This window comes from Taurulus bubalis, assembly GCF_910589615.1.
Source record: "Taurulus bubalis genome assembly, chromosome: 21".
Classification (NCBI taxonomy): Eukaryota; Metazoa; Chordata; class Actinopteri; order Perciformes; family Cottidae; genus Taurulus; species Taurulus bubalis.
In genome coordinates, this window is record NC_136609.1 from 9,742,122 (window position 1) to 9,758,378 (window position 16,257).

Sequence of the window (16,257 nt, forward strand, 5' to 3'; positions counted from 1 at the left end):
AGTGAGCTCTCCCTCCCTTTCTGGACGGGCTAATTGCACGGGTCAGGTTGGTGACTTCAGCACCCTGGCTGGCTGTGATCTCCATGTTGCATAGAGAGCCTCATTAGAGCCCGGCTAACTGAGCCTCCCCTTCCTAAAGCTATGAAGATGACAGTAGCTGTAGTAATTACACTCCAGTTTCTTCCGGTGCGACTGGCCGTGGTCATCGTCCATGATCGCCGACAGTTTTTCACCAGCAAAAGGAAATGCTGAAGAACTAATTTGTTCATCATCTTCTTGTGAATTTGAGCAATGAATACTAAATCAGCAATAAACTCTTCGTGACCAGCAAGGGAACTCTCATTCCCAGAGTTCAGTGCAACAGTCGAGCTTCGTGGCCCGCCATGACGCCGGGTTCGCAGATGTGGCGCCGGCAGGCTAATGATGACAGCGGTGCGCTAATAATGGTTCCCAGTAGCTCCGGTGACAGTGGGGAGTGTATTAACTGGGACACCAGAGCAGCCCGACTCCCCCGGACCCCCTACTTCCCCTCTAATGAGGGTTTGATGGAGTGGTTGTGGAGGTAGATAATGCTAAGTTAATGAGATGTCCTACTCCATGAGACTGTTTGCAGTTCCCCACAGAGTTGCCGTGTGTGTGTGTGTGTGTGTGTGTGTGTGTGTGTGTGTGTGTGTGTGTGTGTGTGTGTGTGTGTGTGTTGATGTATGCTGCTGTCTGCTCCAGCGCGTGTGGCCGCTTACCTGCGCTTGTGTGCAATATATTGGTTTCTAGATTGCCGTGTGTAGTTGTGAAGTTGTTTTTGTGTGTGTGTGTATGTGTGTGTGTGTGTGTCGGTGCATTCGCTTACCTCCGCGTACCGTTCTGTCATTTATTTCTATTCCTTTCTTCTTCTTTTTCTTTTTTTTTTTATCTAGCAACAGTCGGGCACTTGACAGGAAATGAACCGTGAAAGAGTGATGGAGCAGAAACTGTCCTAAGAAGAGACAGAACTTAATAAAGGGCAGAGAGAGAGAGAGAGAGTAATGGAAAAGAGAGGAGAAAATAGACAGGAGACATCGTTACCAAACAGTTGGCTCACCGCAGAGGGGAAAAGATGGGAGTTTTGGCGATGAAGGAGGAATAAGATAATGGGAGAGCGGGGGGGATACCCACCCTCCCTCATGGCAGGTACATGTCTCTAATTGGGAGTCCCACACCCATTCTGCATCCCCCACCTTCTCCTTCCATCTACTTCTCAGACAACGCAGTGAGAAAAAGAGCCTTTCCTAATTAATGCAGATATAATGATGAGTCCAACTGTGGACCTCTGCCCCCTTTGAATGTTGATTAAGGTGTGTGTGAGGGGGGGATCTAAGACGAGAGAAACCTGGGATTTTTGGATTTAATCATATATTTACGTGTGATATAATTACACGTCGGTTGACGCATGCTGGGAGGGATAGTGCAGATATTTCTTTTACACTTACGCTGAATTCTATATGCTCATCAGGGAAGTAATTGGTAGTCTGTTTCTGTCTCCCGCATAATGTGGGAGTGCGTAGAAAATCAAAATAGTTCCCGAGAAGAAAAAGGATCTCGCCGAAAAACAAAAGCCGCTGCGGCAGCGCCCACACTTTTCAGTTTCCGCGGCGAGTGATCTCGAGGAAGCGACGAGGGCTGACGACGAAATAGAAAATGAAGGGAGGATGTTGCAGATGACACATTTATACTTGCTAAAATGGCTCAAAGATCCGGTTGAAACTGTAACGGATGCTGGTTTTGCTTAAAGGCGGCGACTCAGCCTGTTTATTTGTATAATATCGTCTGTGTCAGGTCTGAGAAAATACAGATATATAGTGACTGTTAAAAAGAAAAAGATGTCCCCTCTCTGCCTTCTTCACAGCAAAACATGAGCAGTGTGAATATCAGCTCGGCGGCTGCCCCCGGTAAACACACATGAATAAGTGAGGTGACTGGATTAGCTCATAAACAACACTAATTGGTGTGCGGCGCGGTGGCAGGGCCGGCGTGGCCTCCCTGTCCAGCTCTCGCCGCCGCGGCGCTCCCGGCCGGGCCGGCGGGTTGCCATTCGGGCCACGTATATCTGCCTGTAGCAGCAACGAGAAGTTAATGAGATAAACACGGACGCTAGATTGGCTCAGCAGGAGCTTGGAGATGGAGAGAGAGAGAGAGAGAAGAAGTAGGTTGGTTGGGTGAGACGGAGGAGGCGAGAGCGGGAGAGAGAGGGGTGAGAAAGACGATGTGAAGGAGAGATAGAAGACTATTAAATATTTAGAGGGGGAGTCTTGCTAAATTACTTTGAAAGTGTGAAGTGGAGCTTTTATTCTAACTCGAACAGAGGTGACAAGTATATTTTGAAGAATAAGAGTTTAGGGATGATGATGATGGTCGTTATGGCGGAGATGACAAGAAAAACACGGCACGCTGTGGTTTAACGGCTATTTTATTGGACAAATTGTTCAAATATTCATGCTCCATATGCTGCGTGACAACTACACCCATTTTTCATACACACACACACACTGTGGATTGTCAATGCCTGCTGAGACATTATACCCACATCTATCATGGAGCAGGCAAAGCCACTAATGGACACACAGGAGTGAGAATGAGTTTGCCGAGCAATGTGCATGTGTGTGTGAGTTGACATTTAGACATGTGATGCAAGGTGGTGTGTGTGTGTGTGTGTGTGTGTGTGTGTGTGTGTGTGTGTGTGTGGCGGTTGCATGTTATGTGAGCTAAAGAGCCACTTCAATCAAAGCCTGAGTGAAGTTTATCGTTTCATCATTAAAGTCTGCGCATGAATCTTGCCTTCAAAATAAAAGCACAGCCTGTGATGTGTCCAGGTTTCATACAGATGAGCAGGAAGTTGCAGGGCGTAACTCACCCAATCTAAATAAACTATTTCGCTTCTGACCGAGCCGTGTTGTTTAACACGCGTTAACATCCGTGTCCCTTTCTGTGTTTTGTCCAGATTTGGAAAGAAGAAAGACGACAAGAGCAAAGATGCTGCCAAAGCCTCCAAAAGCAAACTGGAGGCCCTCAGTGAAGAGGAGGTGGACAGGAACCAGGACCAACGTGGCAGGTAGGAACCAGACCTGGGTGGAATAAGTGAAGAATGCATGCATCGGTGTCTGACTGCCTCCTCTCCGACAGCTACGACCCGCGCTACACCGAGATCCAAGCCGGCTACAGCACCCCGGACTCCGCCTCCTTCCCCGACGTGGAGGACGACGACAGCGACCCCAACTACGCCCGCATCAACAACTTCCGCCAGCCGCCCTCGCCGCAGCCGTTCATCAGTCGCACGCCCTCCCCCGCGGCGCCGCCGGGCGGGCCCAACCCCCTCAGGGCCTCCTCCGAGGAGCTGGATGGGCTCTACGCCAAGGTCAACAAGTCCAGGCCCCCGCCGGCTCTCCAGAACCAGCATCAAACACAGCCAGACAGGTGAGGGAGGGCGCATTTACATTTTCTACACTTACGGGGACCCAACTTCTGCTGGTTCCCCTCGCGGGTGTTTGTGTTTTTTAAATGCGAGCGCAGCGTTCACATCTGTAGTTGTGCAGGCCGGTGCGCGCTCACAAGGTCACGGGCCACGGCTCGACCGGCATGCCTGAGGGAGCATTTGCATTCATGCGCCGCCGAGCCGCAGAGATGCATAAAACATGAACGCACTGTAGTAACACCCTCGAATATGCACACCCACCCACACACACGTGTACAGTAATGCCATGCAGGATTTATGCCACACTTCTGATGAGATTACTTTGACCTGCAGAGCAAGAACAAGTTAGCATCAAGTTATTTAAAAAAAAAAAAAAAGTTTGTTTTGGGTCAGTTTGACCGCCAAGCATAACATATGGAGAACTAATAATGTTGTCCATGTTGTAACAGTGTTCCCACCCCAGCAATAGCGTTGTGTGTCCTCTCTCCCCGTGTCCCATTCTCCTTGCGAGCAATTACACAACAAAATATCTCCAGGTGGAGAAAGAACATGTTCCTGAAAGCACAAGGTCGCCTGCGCTCTGCCCTCTTCTTCTTCAACGCGACGCTGTTTGAATTTCAAGCCGTCGCACTCCTCAGGCCACTCACTGGAAAGCTTCAGGGCAGATACATCCCCAGTGGGCAGCGCTGGAATCGCTCGAGATGCCAGTGACACATTTTTGGCTTTTTCAATTCTCAACTCGTTTTATGTTTGGTACAAATCCTTTGCCGGTAGTCATTAAAACCTTCGAAAGACAGACGTCAAATATGTCTTCTCCACTGCTTCCCTGCTGATGCTCGGCCCTGTAATGCCGCACATGCTCAGTAGGCCCGAGGTCAGGTGACTGCCTCGGCCCGGTCCTGAGGTAGTCCTGTTCATCGTTGAATTTGAAAGTATTTCCCATATGAGTTTCAAATATGGAATTGCGAGTTTATAAAAAAAAAGGGTTAATGCTCGCAGAAAGAGCCGTTGTTCCTCTCTTTATTATGTGTTATTACTGCAGAAGTTTTTGAAACCTCCGAGTTTAACTCGCAGCCGTTTTTGTACATGAGAGAAAACTTATTCTCATGCAAATGTATCATTTCCCGTGTGAAATAATACAGGCCACATTAAAACTTCCGTCAACTTAAAGTCTCTGACAGAAATTACTATTGACTTGCAAATCAAAAACTAAGCCCCCGACACCCAATCTCTTCCAGGAAAGAAGAGAAAAGGAAAGATGGAGCATACAAAGAGAGGGAGAGAGAGGGGTTTGGAGGTGGAAAGGAGACAGATGGGAATGGAACGAAGTGACAGACGGAGGGACAGACGGAAAAGACAAAAAGGAAGGGAGTGGAGTGTAGGGAAAGACAAAATGGAGAGCGAGTAAAGCCCGTCAGATAGGCAGAGTAAATTCGAGAGGGAAGAAGTGACAGAGGAGAGGATGCAGACAAAGGAGGAGGAGGGATAATTAGCCACAGTCTAGCAGCCTGACAGATCCGTTAGACCACTTTAGCTCTCATCCACTAGTGGTGGCTACTTCATTACCAGCCTGTTTTCTCCCTCTCTCTTAGACTCTCGGTGTGTCACATGTCCATTCTCCCTCCCCGGTTTCGCTCATAATGTATGTTAGATAGTCTTTAGCGTTAGCATGACGGATGAGGAGCCTCCGTTTGGCTTGTTAGCGCTGCCTCCGGGTCCCCCGGGGACGAAAGGGAGACGGCGGTCGTGCTGCGGAAGCTCGAAACAATTCAACGCTAAAATGAAGGTGTCTTTAATATTTAAGTACAGTCGGCCATGTTGGATGACCTCAGATGTATTCCATGGTCGCTCACCCAGACACACACACACGTCGCCGGCTATTTCTATTCCTCCGTTCCGCCACCTGCGGCTTGGGCAAGGGCGCTCCATTCACAAAGTCGCCGCATCTGTTTAAACACACACACACACACACACACACACACACACACACACACACACACACACACACAGAGAGAGAGAGAGCCCGCCGGGAGGCCGGAACCCTCGGAGCCTTTCGTCCACATGAACACACACGCGCGGTCAGAAACAGACGCACACACACAGCCACCCACTTGTAACGGCGAGGAAGCCCAGTGTAACCTAGCAACAATGCTGTGTGTGGCCCGGCGCGTTTTATACCACTGCGCTAAAATCATAGGTGTAAGATTACTTACTGTGTGTGTATGTATATTATACATACACACACAAAGCTCTCTTTGATAGCTGTAGCATGCACAAGTTTTAGTGTTTCCAAGGGAACAACATATCTGGTTCCTCTCATCTTCCACTGTTTTATTGATGCTGAGGAGAAAGTGCTCATTATCCAAGAGGGACTTACTTAACGCTAATGTTTTTGGAGGTAAATGTGCATGCCTCGGCGTCCACTATGTTTGCTTAGTTTTGCCAACTGAGACATATTAGTGCCCCTCCCTCCCTCCCTCCCCTCCCTCCCGTCTCGGCCCTGAACAGCGGACTCCAGCGCTGTCTCCCTAATTTACTGTGGGACATTTTCATTAGGCCCTCAATGGCAGGTGTGTGCCGTGATGGGCGTCACATTTGATTAGCGCTGCGCTACGGGCTGACCTGTGGAGAAAAAAGGTTAGCTATGCTTGTCAAATTTTATTAGCCGGAAGGCACTCTTCATGGCTGGAGCGAAGAAACGGGGGGAGATGAGATGAAAGAGGAGCGAGGGCGAAGAGAGAGATGTAAAGACTTTCTCTCTCTCTCTGGAGAGAGGTGCACACCAAATAAATAATATAAAAAAAGCCCCATTGTGCTCCGAAAAGGAAGATGAAGGTTAGCTTGTAAGCTAAGACGAGCGTGCTCCCACATTCCTACCTCGTGTCACCAGAAGTACGCACCTTTTAAGTTTGCCTGACGCGGCGACAAAGTCCAAATCTCAAATCGCTCCAGACAGGCCTCGACTAATTGCCGAAACGCTTTTCCGTGAGAGGCTACAAGCTCTTTTGGATGTCGTTTTGTCGGCCTGAATGTTGTCGTTTTTCATTATTTTTTTCCCCCGTGGTGTGACACTGATGCCACGTTTGTGTTCCTCTATAGAGGAGAGAGACAGGAAGCAGACAGCATGCGAACGCTGACGTTATATAAGGAGACTTCCCATTAGGGCAGATGCAGAAAATTCACTATTTCTGCCAACAGAAAATGCATCAACTTGTTTTCTGTTGCGGATTTAGTTGTCAGGCAACACCTGCCGGAGGAAGAGCTCAAAGAGAAAATATGTTGCTCCCTTGAAAACAACACATCATTAGTGCAGTCTGCACATTAAGTCTGCGTCCTCTAAAGCCTCTTTCATTGGAGCAATTTCCTTTTTTATTTATTCTTTTTGCATCCAAGCAGCCCCCCCAGCTCTTCTTTTGTTCATGGTCAGTTACACGGAGGAGGCCGACGGTTACTGGAAGCTGGTGTTTGATTGGGAGCTAATCAAGTTTCATTTTTCTATGGCGGTGCACTTAACAGAACACAGATACATGATGAGTAATGTGTCTGTTCTGTTGCATGCCAGTGTCTCTGGAGAAAGTTATTTTTTTGGGGGGGAGGGGGAGGACTTGGAAGATGAGAGCATTTTAGTCTGAGTTGCATTATGGGATGTGAAGTAGGGGGGGGGGGGGGGGAATCCCCATTGATTCTGGTTTGGAGCGCGACTGCATTTCTGTCCGGCTCTGCTCCCGATGCCACAACAGAAGATGGAACATTGGCCGTGCACTTCGCTGTGAGCTCACCTCCAGCGCGCAGGCAGCAAAGAATAAACCGCCTGCCCGGGCTTTTTCCCCCCTCCCCCCCCGGTGTGTTGTGTTTGAATCAGCTGGCCGCAGCAAGAAGAAGTCGCCAAACCGGCCGACGGCGGCGCACGCTTCCTAATTAGTCTGCCCCCACACTGGCTAACACCACGGGATAGCTGCAACCTCTCTGCCTCTCTCTCCCCCCCCCCCCCCCCCCCCCCCGCTCGCTTTCAAACAGCAGACAGGTTTTTTGTTTGTTCCCGCTCCAGTTCCTCTGCTCCTCCTTTCTCCAAGTTCCCATCCCCGTCTTTTTATTTCTTTTCTTTTTTTTTTTGCCGCTGTTTGGTTTTGCTCTCATTCTGTCTTCTGACGCACCTTTCATTTCCTGCTCCTGCGTCTCCCTCTCTTCCCCCTCGGTCTCCATCCTCCTCCTCTTCCTCTTCTTCCTCCTCCTCCTCAGCGCGCTCTCTGATCAACCTGCATAGTCAGATACTCTGAAATGTGGATGACATCTGACGGCTTAAGTGGCAGCGATTTCCAAAATAAGACTGTATTGATCAGTTGTGTATTGATGCCCTCCATACGTCTCATACAGAAACATTGGGGTAAAAAAAAAGAACAAAAACATCAGAAGATCCCCACACAATCTAACTTAATCTGACAAACAGCCTCACATCACACCGTCCTATCGCTAAAGCTCCAATCTGTTGTGTTTATGCTCCTGGCCTCGGGTTTGCAGACAGGCAATCAGAAAGCCGTTATTAGCTGCTGATGACAACAGGGGAGCCTACCTGTCTCCCTCCAAACACACACACACACACACAGGACAGGACACATGTGTGTGCTTGTACAGACACACTCTCTCTCTCCCTTTTCTGTCACTGTTTAGAAAGCAGCCTGCCTGGATTGTCAACCCATCAAACTGCTATCTACCCCCCCCCTCTAATGTTTTATCCAGAATCAGCCTCTGTCTTCAGCTATTAATATGATAATATTTGGCGTTGTCAGTGATGGAGGCCACGGCATAATGAGATAATTACGGTGTTGTTTCACTGGGAGAGCGACACACACGCTCAATCAAAAATGGCAGCCCTAATTACGGGCCCAGGGATCGGCTAATGGGTTCGCTGGAAGTTGGGTGGCGTGAAAAAAAAAAATGCAACCGTCCTCTGAGGGGTTTGTTTGTTTGTTTGTTTGTTTGTTTGTTTGTGCATGGGCTGCTGGGCCGAGGGTGAGTATGAGTAATAAAAAGCAAGTAATAAGTGGAAAAAATGATGATGAAAAGAGATTAAGTGTGAATATCTTCACAGTGAGGTTGTCTGCAGGCCACGGGGGCAGAGATTAGTATTGATTAGCTGCACGTTAAAGCAGCAACTATTCGTAAACTCCAGATATTCCAATCTATTTAAAGACATGGAAACTCCCGTTGAAGTTCTCTCCCCGTGGCTGCAGCACTTTGTGCAGAAGAACCGCGGCGCTTTGCATATCGAGACGCAGGAGTGTGTGTGCGACTCGGCCTCCCGAGTCCCCGCTGAGTTGCATAGAGGGGTTTACTGTCCCGGCGTTTCCCACACACCGCATTACAAGGATTAACTACGAGCACGCAGAAAAGTACACCCTCCCCGTCTTCTTCACACGCACACACTCGGAGCCTCGGCCAGATTTTCTAATTAAAGGCAGGGTCACAAGAGAGACTTAAAGATGTAAGCTATGTACTCCACTAATGAAGCTCTCTATCTGCTCTGTGTCTCTCGCACCGCTCTCTCTCTCTCTCTCCCCCCGTTCCGGTCAATATCCGCCCGGGGTCATCCCATTAGGATGTGCGGCGCACCGTCCCGTGTTATGAGTGTCGTTCAAAAGGCCTTCCTCCTGTTTAGCCGTTCCAGGTGTTTGAGTGGGTGCATGCAGAGGACGGGGTGTAAAGTTTTTTTTTTTTTTTTTTTTGCCGTTGAATATTGTCATGCAGCGTTTATCTCCTGAGGGCGAAATAGCAAGCGGGCGGCATATCAGTGTCAATATGAGATACCTGTTTCCAATGCAGCCGGTAAACACAGATAAACGGCAGCGCGGCGTCGTACTTTGGGTCGCACATCCTGAAGGATTGTGCTCGCTCAGGCACGCCATTTCCGTCTGTCGCCTTTTGTGTGTGCGTGTGTGTGTCTTTGTGTGTGTCCAATTCCTTTGTTCATGCGCGCACGGCTCTGTACTCTCAGGTGTGTGTGTGAGGTTTATCTGGCATTAAGGTCCAGTGAGCATGATGACGTTTCTCTTTAAGTTTTGTCCCCATTCTGTCCTGGGTTCTTATCTCTTTCTTAACTCTTTATTTTTTTATTATTATTTCTCTTTTTCACCTTTTAGGTCGATCTATCGTTGACTCGCCAACGTGTCTGGGCGAGTTTCAATCGAGGGTCGGCCGCAGGCTGCCTTCAGAGTGAAAAGGCACATCCATCAAATGTTTTTATTCGGGTTTTTTTGTATTTTTTCCAACCTTGGTTTTGTCTGTCAGCTGTAGAAAGTTCAGTTCAGCCGCCGATGTCTTCTCAGAGGCGGCGCTTTGTGGATATTATCTGTCTGCCGGGGCCTGTCAGTCTCGCTGCGCTGTCAAGGGTTGTCACTTTAAAGCAAAAAAAAATATATATATATATACAGGTAGATTTTTGGTCCCTTCTCTGCCTAAATCTTTGACCTCCCCTCTCCGTCTCTCCCGCAGTGATCAGCGTCTCCAGGCGCCGCGCAGGGAGTACCCGCAGGCCCGAGCCGCTCCGGGCTACGACGAGCTCGACGCCCAACGCCGCAGGGTCCTGGAGCACGACCCGCACCGGGTGAGTCTACGCACGCCTTTAAAACAAATACGGGGACGCCGGGGGATCAGATTACAGCGAGAGCTTGATGGCTTCTCGCCCTAAACATCCAACCCAAACGCCACAGAATCACAGCGAGACATGTTCACCCACAAGGGACACTCGTTTGAAAGAATGGAAGCATGTGTTTTATCTCCAGAGCGCTCCCGGTGTTCCTGCGAGCCCAGACGGTTCCCCCCCCCCGGTGCCTTTCTCGGGCTATTTTCAGTTCTCTTGTTAACATTTTGAGGTGGCGCCCGCTCGCCTCCTCATTTAGTTTATGGAGAGATCTATTAGACCAGTGACATTTCCATCCACCCTTTCTTTCAGCTCGACAGCGCAACCTTCTCGCTCTCTTTTTACGTTTCCTCTCTGGTGTTACTGCCCCCGTTCCCTCTTCCCTCTCTCTCCTGTTTTAGCAGAGACAACAGCGGCTTGAAATCTCACTGTAGTTGCCTCTCCTAACCAAGCAGCACTGCTAAATGTCCCTGAACCTGTATTGATCCGGCCTGAGGAATCATATCATTTACCTCCGTACACTCCCAAACTCGCCATGAAAATCAATAGCCATTTATCAGCCATTTTGAAAATGGGATTTCTTATTTTTTTTAATAGTGAGCCCAAGGATGCAGAAAATCACACTTTGATCCCAATCGGAATCGTTGAATCTGGCCGCAGCGATTTGCGAAAGGCATTTCCTCCGAGCTGGATTTCTTTTTTCATTCCGCGAGCAGAGGCATCTGGGAAATATGGTATGGATTCACAGACGGCAACGCCGATACCCAATCGCCTGACGCCATGCTGTGCTCACTTCCTCGCTCATCACGGTGTTTATTGAGCGGTGAAGCTCTGCAAACCCGGCCTCATCCACGGACACGTGGCGAGGTTTCTTCCTTTGGGGCCTGAAGGGCCCGGTAACTCGAGGCCCGTGACTCCGCCGGTACCGAAGCTCTGATGCAATTACAGCGCAACAAGCGTGAGACACAACTTCCCGCACTGATTTGTTATTTTTCACCCCACCAGAAAGAAATAGCCAGCGGTGGGTCCCTCCCCCGAGGAGCCCGATAATGAAACACCCCACTCACAATCACACACACACACACACACACACACACACACGTAGCGAGAATAGAAACAGTAAAACACCTGGGAAGTAATGTTGGGAACAATAGAGAGCGAGAACGTGATAATGGACTGTTGTATTGAAACGCAACATGACGGCTGAAAAATAACACTGAAAGAATATTTTTATCCAACGCCTGGAAATAAAAAAGTACTGCAACTGTGATCAAAAAAAAACAAGCTGATGGTCTTCTACGAGTTCCCTTTGCCCTGAGTACGGCAGGTGGCTCAGAACTTGAGATGACCAGTAGATATGAAATATGTGCATCAGATTAGAATGAGGTGTTTCACATGTGTACCCGTTCCCTCTCTCCGTGCGGCGCCACAGTAGCGTGAATGCGGAGCCACTCTCGCTCGCTCCGGCCTTGTGCGATCAGCCTTTTAGCTGCCTGCCTCCTCATCCGCCATCACCAGCGTCGAGCTGCTCTTTTATTTTGACATTTCTGTAGCCTTGAATGGTTACATTCCGCACAAGGCCAGGCGCCATTCTCCCTCTCTGAGTGGGCTTTTTTGTGTGATCAAAAGAGAGGACGAGTGCGAGTGTCTCCGTTCTCTCTCCTGAGCCAGAGGATCCCGGGTAACGCGCTAACATGAGCAGACGTATGAACAAAAGCCGGTGTAAAAGGCTGTGGTTACCGTACCTATTCACGTCTGTCTGTCCTCTCAGCGGCCGTGTGTGTGTGTGTGTGTGTGTGTGTGTGTGTGTGTGCGGCTGAATCTGGTCTTCAAAGTAAGGACTTCATGTCCCTTCCTCATTTCTCTCCCTGCCGTGTCTGTGTCCGTCTATCCGTCTCTAATGTGACCCTTCCCCCATGTTCCCTGTCTGTGGATAGGTCACACTTGTAATTATGACAATCACACTGTCCACTTCTCTCTGGCTATTTTTCTCTATATGCTAATGATATGCTCTCTGTAATGTCTTGATGGCCAATTAAGCCACAAAAGTGCTCGAGCCGTTTCTTTTTATGGGCTTCTTTGTTCCATAGCTTGAGTCGGGAATAACTCTTAATGCAGTTTTCAACTTGATATTTCAGTAACTGAGTGCAATAGTTGAATTTTTCCATGTGGGACACTTCAGCAATCTAGCTTCCATAAATTTAAAGTCTCTTACTCAGTTCCTTCGTTTTTTGTTTCTTCTTTATTACTTTTTTTTTCCGCTGTTGGCCTATTTGCCCCCTAGTGGTCATTATTGGACATGCGCTAGTGTGCGTCCACTTATCACTTATTCCCTCCCTCTGACACATGCTGTGCCTTTGTGCACTGCATACTGTGTATACTGCAGTCCTGATTGCATGGCATGTTTATTAGGTTGTAGATGCACTGCATGTGCATTCCAGCTGACCACGCATAACGTGTGACTCCACAGCGACAGACAGTGTAACAAAGGCACGCGGAACAGCACAAACACACACACACACACACACATGCATGAACTCATGCATCTTATCTTCAACTCATTACCCCGTGAATCGTAAACAACAGCGGCAGCACATGTGACACCTTAATGAACGGCGAAGTCACAGAAAAACCACGCGCGCAACTGCACACTCAAAGTCATTATAAAACACACACACACACACACACACACACAGAGAGACTCTCCCACTCCAGTCCAGATAGGACTTGTCCTCCGTTTCGCAGCTGTTTTTATTTTTTATTTTTGTACTCTCTAATGTCGCGTGTGTGTGGACATCCATCACCTTGATGATATTTTAATGTCACATCCTCAGGCTGTCTCAATCCCCCCCATCTCTCTCTCTCTCTTACTTTTCTCTCTGCCTCCCACACGCCGGCCATCACTTCATAAATAAACCCCCCACATCATTAAGTAAACACGCACCAGCCTGTCTCAGTGATAGATGGCCTACACACTCACACACACACACATACACACACGCACAAACGGGCGCTGGTGATCTGTGCGTCGTGCCCACAGGCAAACAGCCCCCGATGGGTTTTGCGCCCGCAGTCCTAATGAATGCGCTCAAATTCATCTGTGAGCTCACTTTCGGGAAGAAAAAAAACGTCGAGAAAGCCCAGAAATGTGTCCGCGGGCGCTTTTTTGTGGTGATATTTGTATTTAGTTGTGTTTACCGGCCAGTTTCCCCTCTCCGCTCCCACCTGACAAGCGCACACCTTCTGCTGCGAGCCGCTCAGGCCTCCCTCTCTCTCCGTCTCCCCCGGCTGAAGACGCACACTCACGCGGAGCGGCGGGTGTAATGGATGTGCTGGCGGGCTTGTCCCGCTGTGTGCACACTGTTGGGGAAGCTGCCACACACACACACACACACACACACTAACACAAAAAGAAGCTGTAGCCCAGCAGAAAGCTGCTTATAAAGACAAGAGGAGGACCCGGGGGAGAGAGGAGTGAGCGGGCAAGCAAACGAGGGAGAGAATATACGAGCGGAATGGGAAACAGTGAAAAGGGGGGGCCGGTCAGGAAGAGAGAGAACATGTGTGTTGATGAGGAAAAAGTGAGGGAGAAGGAGAGAGAGAGAACATGACAAAGCGGTAAAGCAGAGTAAAGCAAATAAGACTTAAAGAGGGGAGAGACGGGTCTAGCATGGGGAGGGTGGGCTGGCACGAGGAGGAGACAGATGGGACGGAGGTGCTGACGGACACACGGAGGCGTTGACTTAAACGACTGGAGGAATGGAGCGTGGGAGGAAGACGTGGCAGGTTTTTGGGCTGGTGGAGGGATCGTTGAGGCCGAAGCGAGCGCGGGAGGTCGGCGAACCTCAACGTGAATGCTGCAGCACACGCAGTGTATTGCACAGGCTTTGTTTGCCCTCTTTGCGCTCCGTGCTGTCCAGTTAATCAGAGCCGTTCCTGTCAAATAAACGGGTAAAAATGTAGATGCGCAGAAAGAGGATGAATCGGTGAAGGATGGCGTGGGCGGCCGAGATGCCGGTTTGTGCATATGGAAGGAAGTGAGGGAGGAGGGAGCAGCTGGTACGGGGGAGTTTCTCTGAAGGAGGCTTCACTAATGTTAGTCTAATGTTAGTGTTAATCAGGTTAGCATATGCCCTGTGTGTGTGTGTGTGTGTGTGTGTGTGTGTGTGTGTGTGTGTGTGTGTGAGGTTTTAGTTTTTACTGATGCACCTGCCATATTTTAATGAGGAAAGAGAGAGGGATGACTGGGCTACACACCATCACTCAACATCTCTCTCTTTCTGTCCACCTCTCTTTCTCCATCTCATACACACACACACACATATGAACACACACACACATATATCCCTGCACTTCTATCTTTGTGAGGATTGTCATAATGCATTCTCTTTAGCCCCAACCTGAACATGAGTTCTAACCTGAAACTTAAAACCCCTTTTCAAAAATGTCCCCAGTCTGAAGGTCTAAAACTCTAATCGGTCCTCACAAAGACAAGTGACACACACACACACACACACACACACACACACACACACACACACACACGATCCCCATGGGGAAAGCTGCAATTTGAGGCATCCTAGCAACTTGGATGAAGTCCTGCTTTCTATTTTTTCATAAACACGCTCACAAGTTTAAGAAATGTCACGTGTCTTTCCTGAATACACACACACACACACACACACACACACACACACACACACACACACACACACACACACTTAGCATATAAATGAACGCTCCCACACACACACTTTATAACTTGGACTTTTAAGAGGTAACATACCACAAACACATAAAAACACACACGCAGCCATGGAAAGGCACCATGTACACACACACACACACACACACACACACACACACACACACACACACACACGATCCCCATGGGGAAAGCTGCAATTTGAGGCATCCTAGCAACTTGGATGAAGTCCTGCTTTCTATTTTTTCATAAACACGCTCACAAGTTTAAGAAATGTCACGTGTCTTTCCTGAATACACACACACACACACACACACACACACACACACACACACACACACACACACACACACACACACACACTTAGCATATAAATGAACGCTCCCACACACACACTTTATAACTTGGACTTTTAAGAGGTAACATACCACAAACACATAAAAACACACACGCAGCCATGGAAAGGCACCATGTACACACACACACACACACACACACACACACACACACACACACACACACACCATCAAAGGGCTGCAAACCTCAGCTTCGGCCAAAACTGAAGCTGCTTTCAGAGTTCATTTCTCGGTAGGAGGCTCCAGCCAGGTCCATGCTGGCAGCTCACACACAAACTTTTTTTGAGGAGGAAATCTCGTAATTCAGTAATTACAAGAAATGCAGCCTCCTGATCCTGTTTTTTTTTTCCTTTCCTCGTGATCCTCCCGGCCTGCGTGCCGATCAAAGGCTGCTGGTCGGTGCCGGCTCTGCGGACCGGGCTCGCTGCTATTCTGGGCCCGCGTAATTACAGCAGGCCGCACCGCAAGTTAGTGTTCGGGTCGTACGCCCCAGAATAAAACCCCGAACCAGCTACTGTGGGCTGCTGGAGAGCCGAGGCTGAGCGGGAGGGAAAGTACAGAGGAGGAAAGGGGAACGAGGGAGAGCTCACCGGGGACTGGGGGAGGTGATAATTATAAAAAAAAATAGTGCTGGGAAGATAGTTCCTCTTTACAAGCCTCTTAGTTCCAGGATTAAGTCCTGGCAGATCATTTTTAGGTGAAGCTATTTGCCGGCGAGGTGAGATGAATCCATGTTTTGATTGCAAATGTAATTGTTTCTCGCACTAATCCCCTTTTAAATATTCCAGACTACGACTGGTTATGACGCTTCATGAAAGCAAATGAGCTCTTTAAACAATTAAAATCACCTGAAACCTTTCGCATATCGATTTGAATTGGACCACCCACGTTGTTTTACATCAACTCGTTGTTTGATTGGCGCTCACAGACGGCACCTCCTCGAACACACACACACACACACACAGATAGAGACTCAAGGCACAAGCTGAACTCCTGAGAGACGAAGACAAGCGCGAACATCTCATTCCGGCATTATGTTTCCGCCCACCGCCATCAAGAGTTTTCACACACACGCCTCACACCTTTTCTCCGTCAGCTTCTCTTCGCAAAGTCA

General features: G+C 48.9%; 1 protein-coding gene across 1 annotated transcript in view; it reads left to right on the forward strand.

Moving 5' to 3' along the window:
* LOC306753021 (partitioning defective 3 homolog B-like) overlaps positions 1 to 16,257 on the forward strand; it is a gene marked incomplete at its 5' end in the record, with an annotated part of 107,229 nt that overhangs the window by 73,070 nt on the left and 17,902 nt on the right. Inside the window, 3 exons of the mRNA XM_079236852.1 lie at positions 2,975 to 3,085; positions 3,157 to 3,447; positions 9,935 to 10,046. Of these exons, the coding sequence (XP_079092978.1) occupies positions 2,975 to 3,085; positions 3,157 to 3,447; positions 9,935 to 10,046 (514 nt within the window). The remainder of the gene's footprint in view (positions 1 to 2,974; positions 3,086 to 3,156; positions 3,448 to 9,934; positions 10,047 to 16,257) is intronic.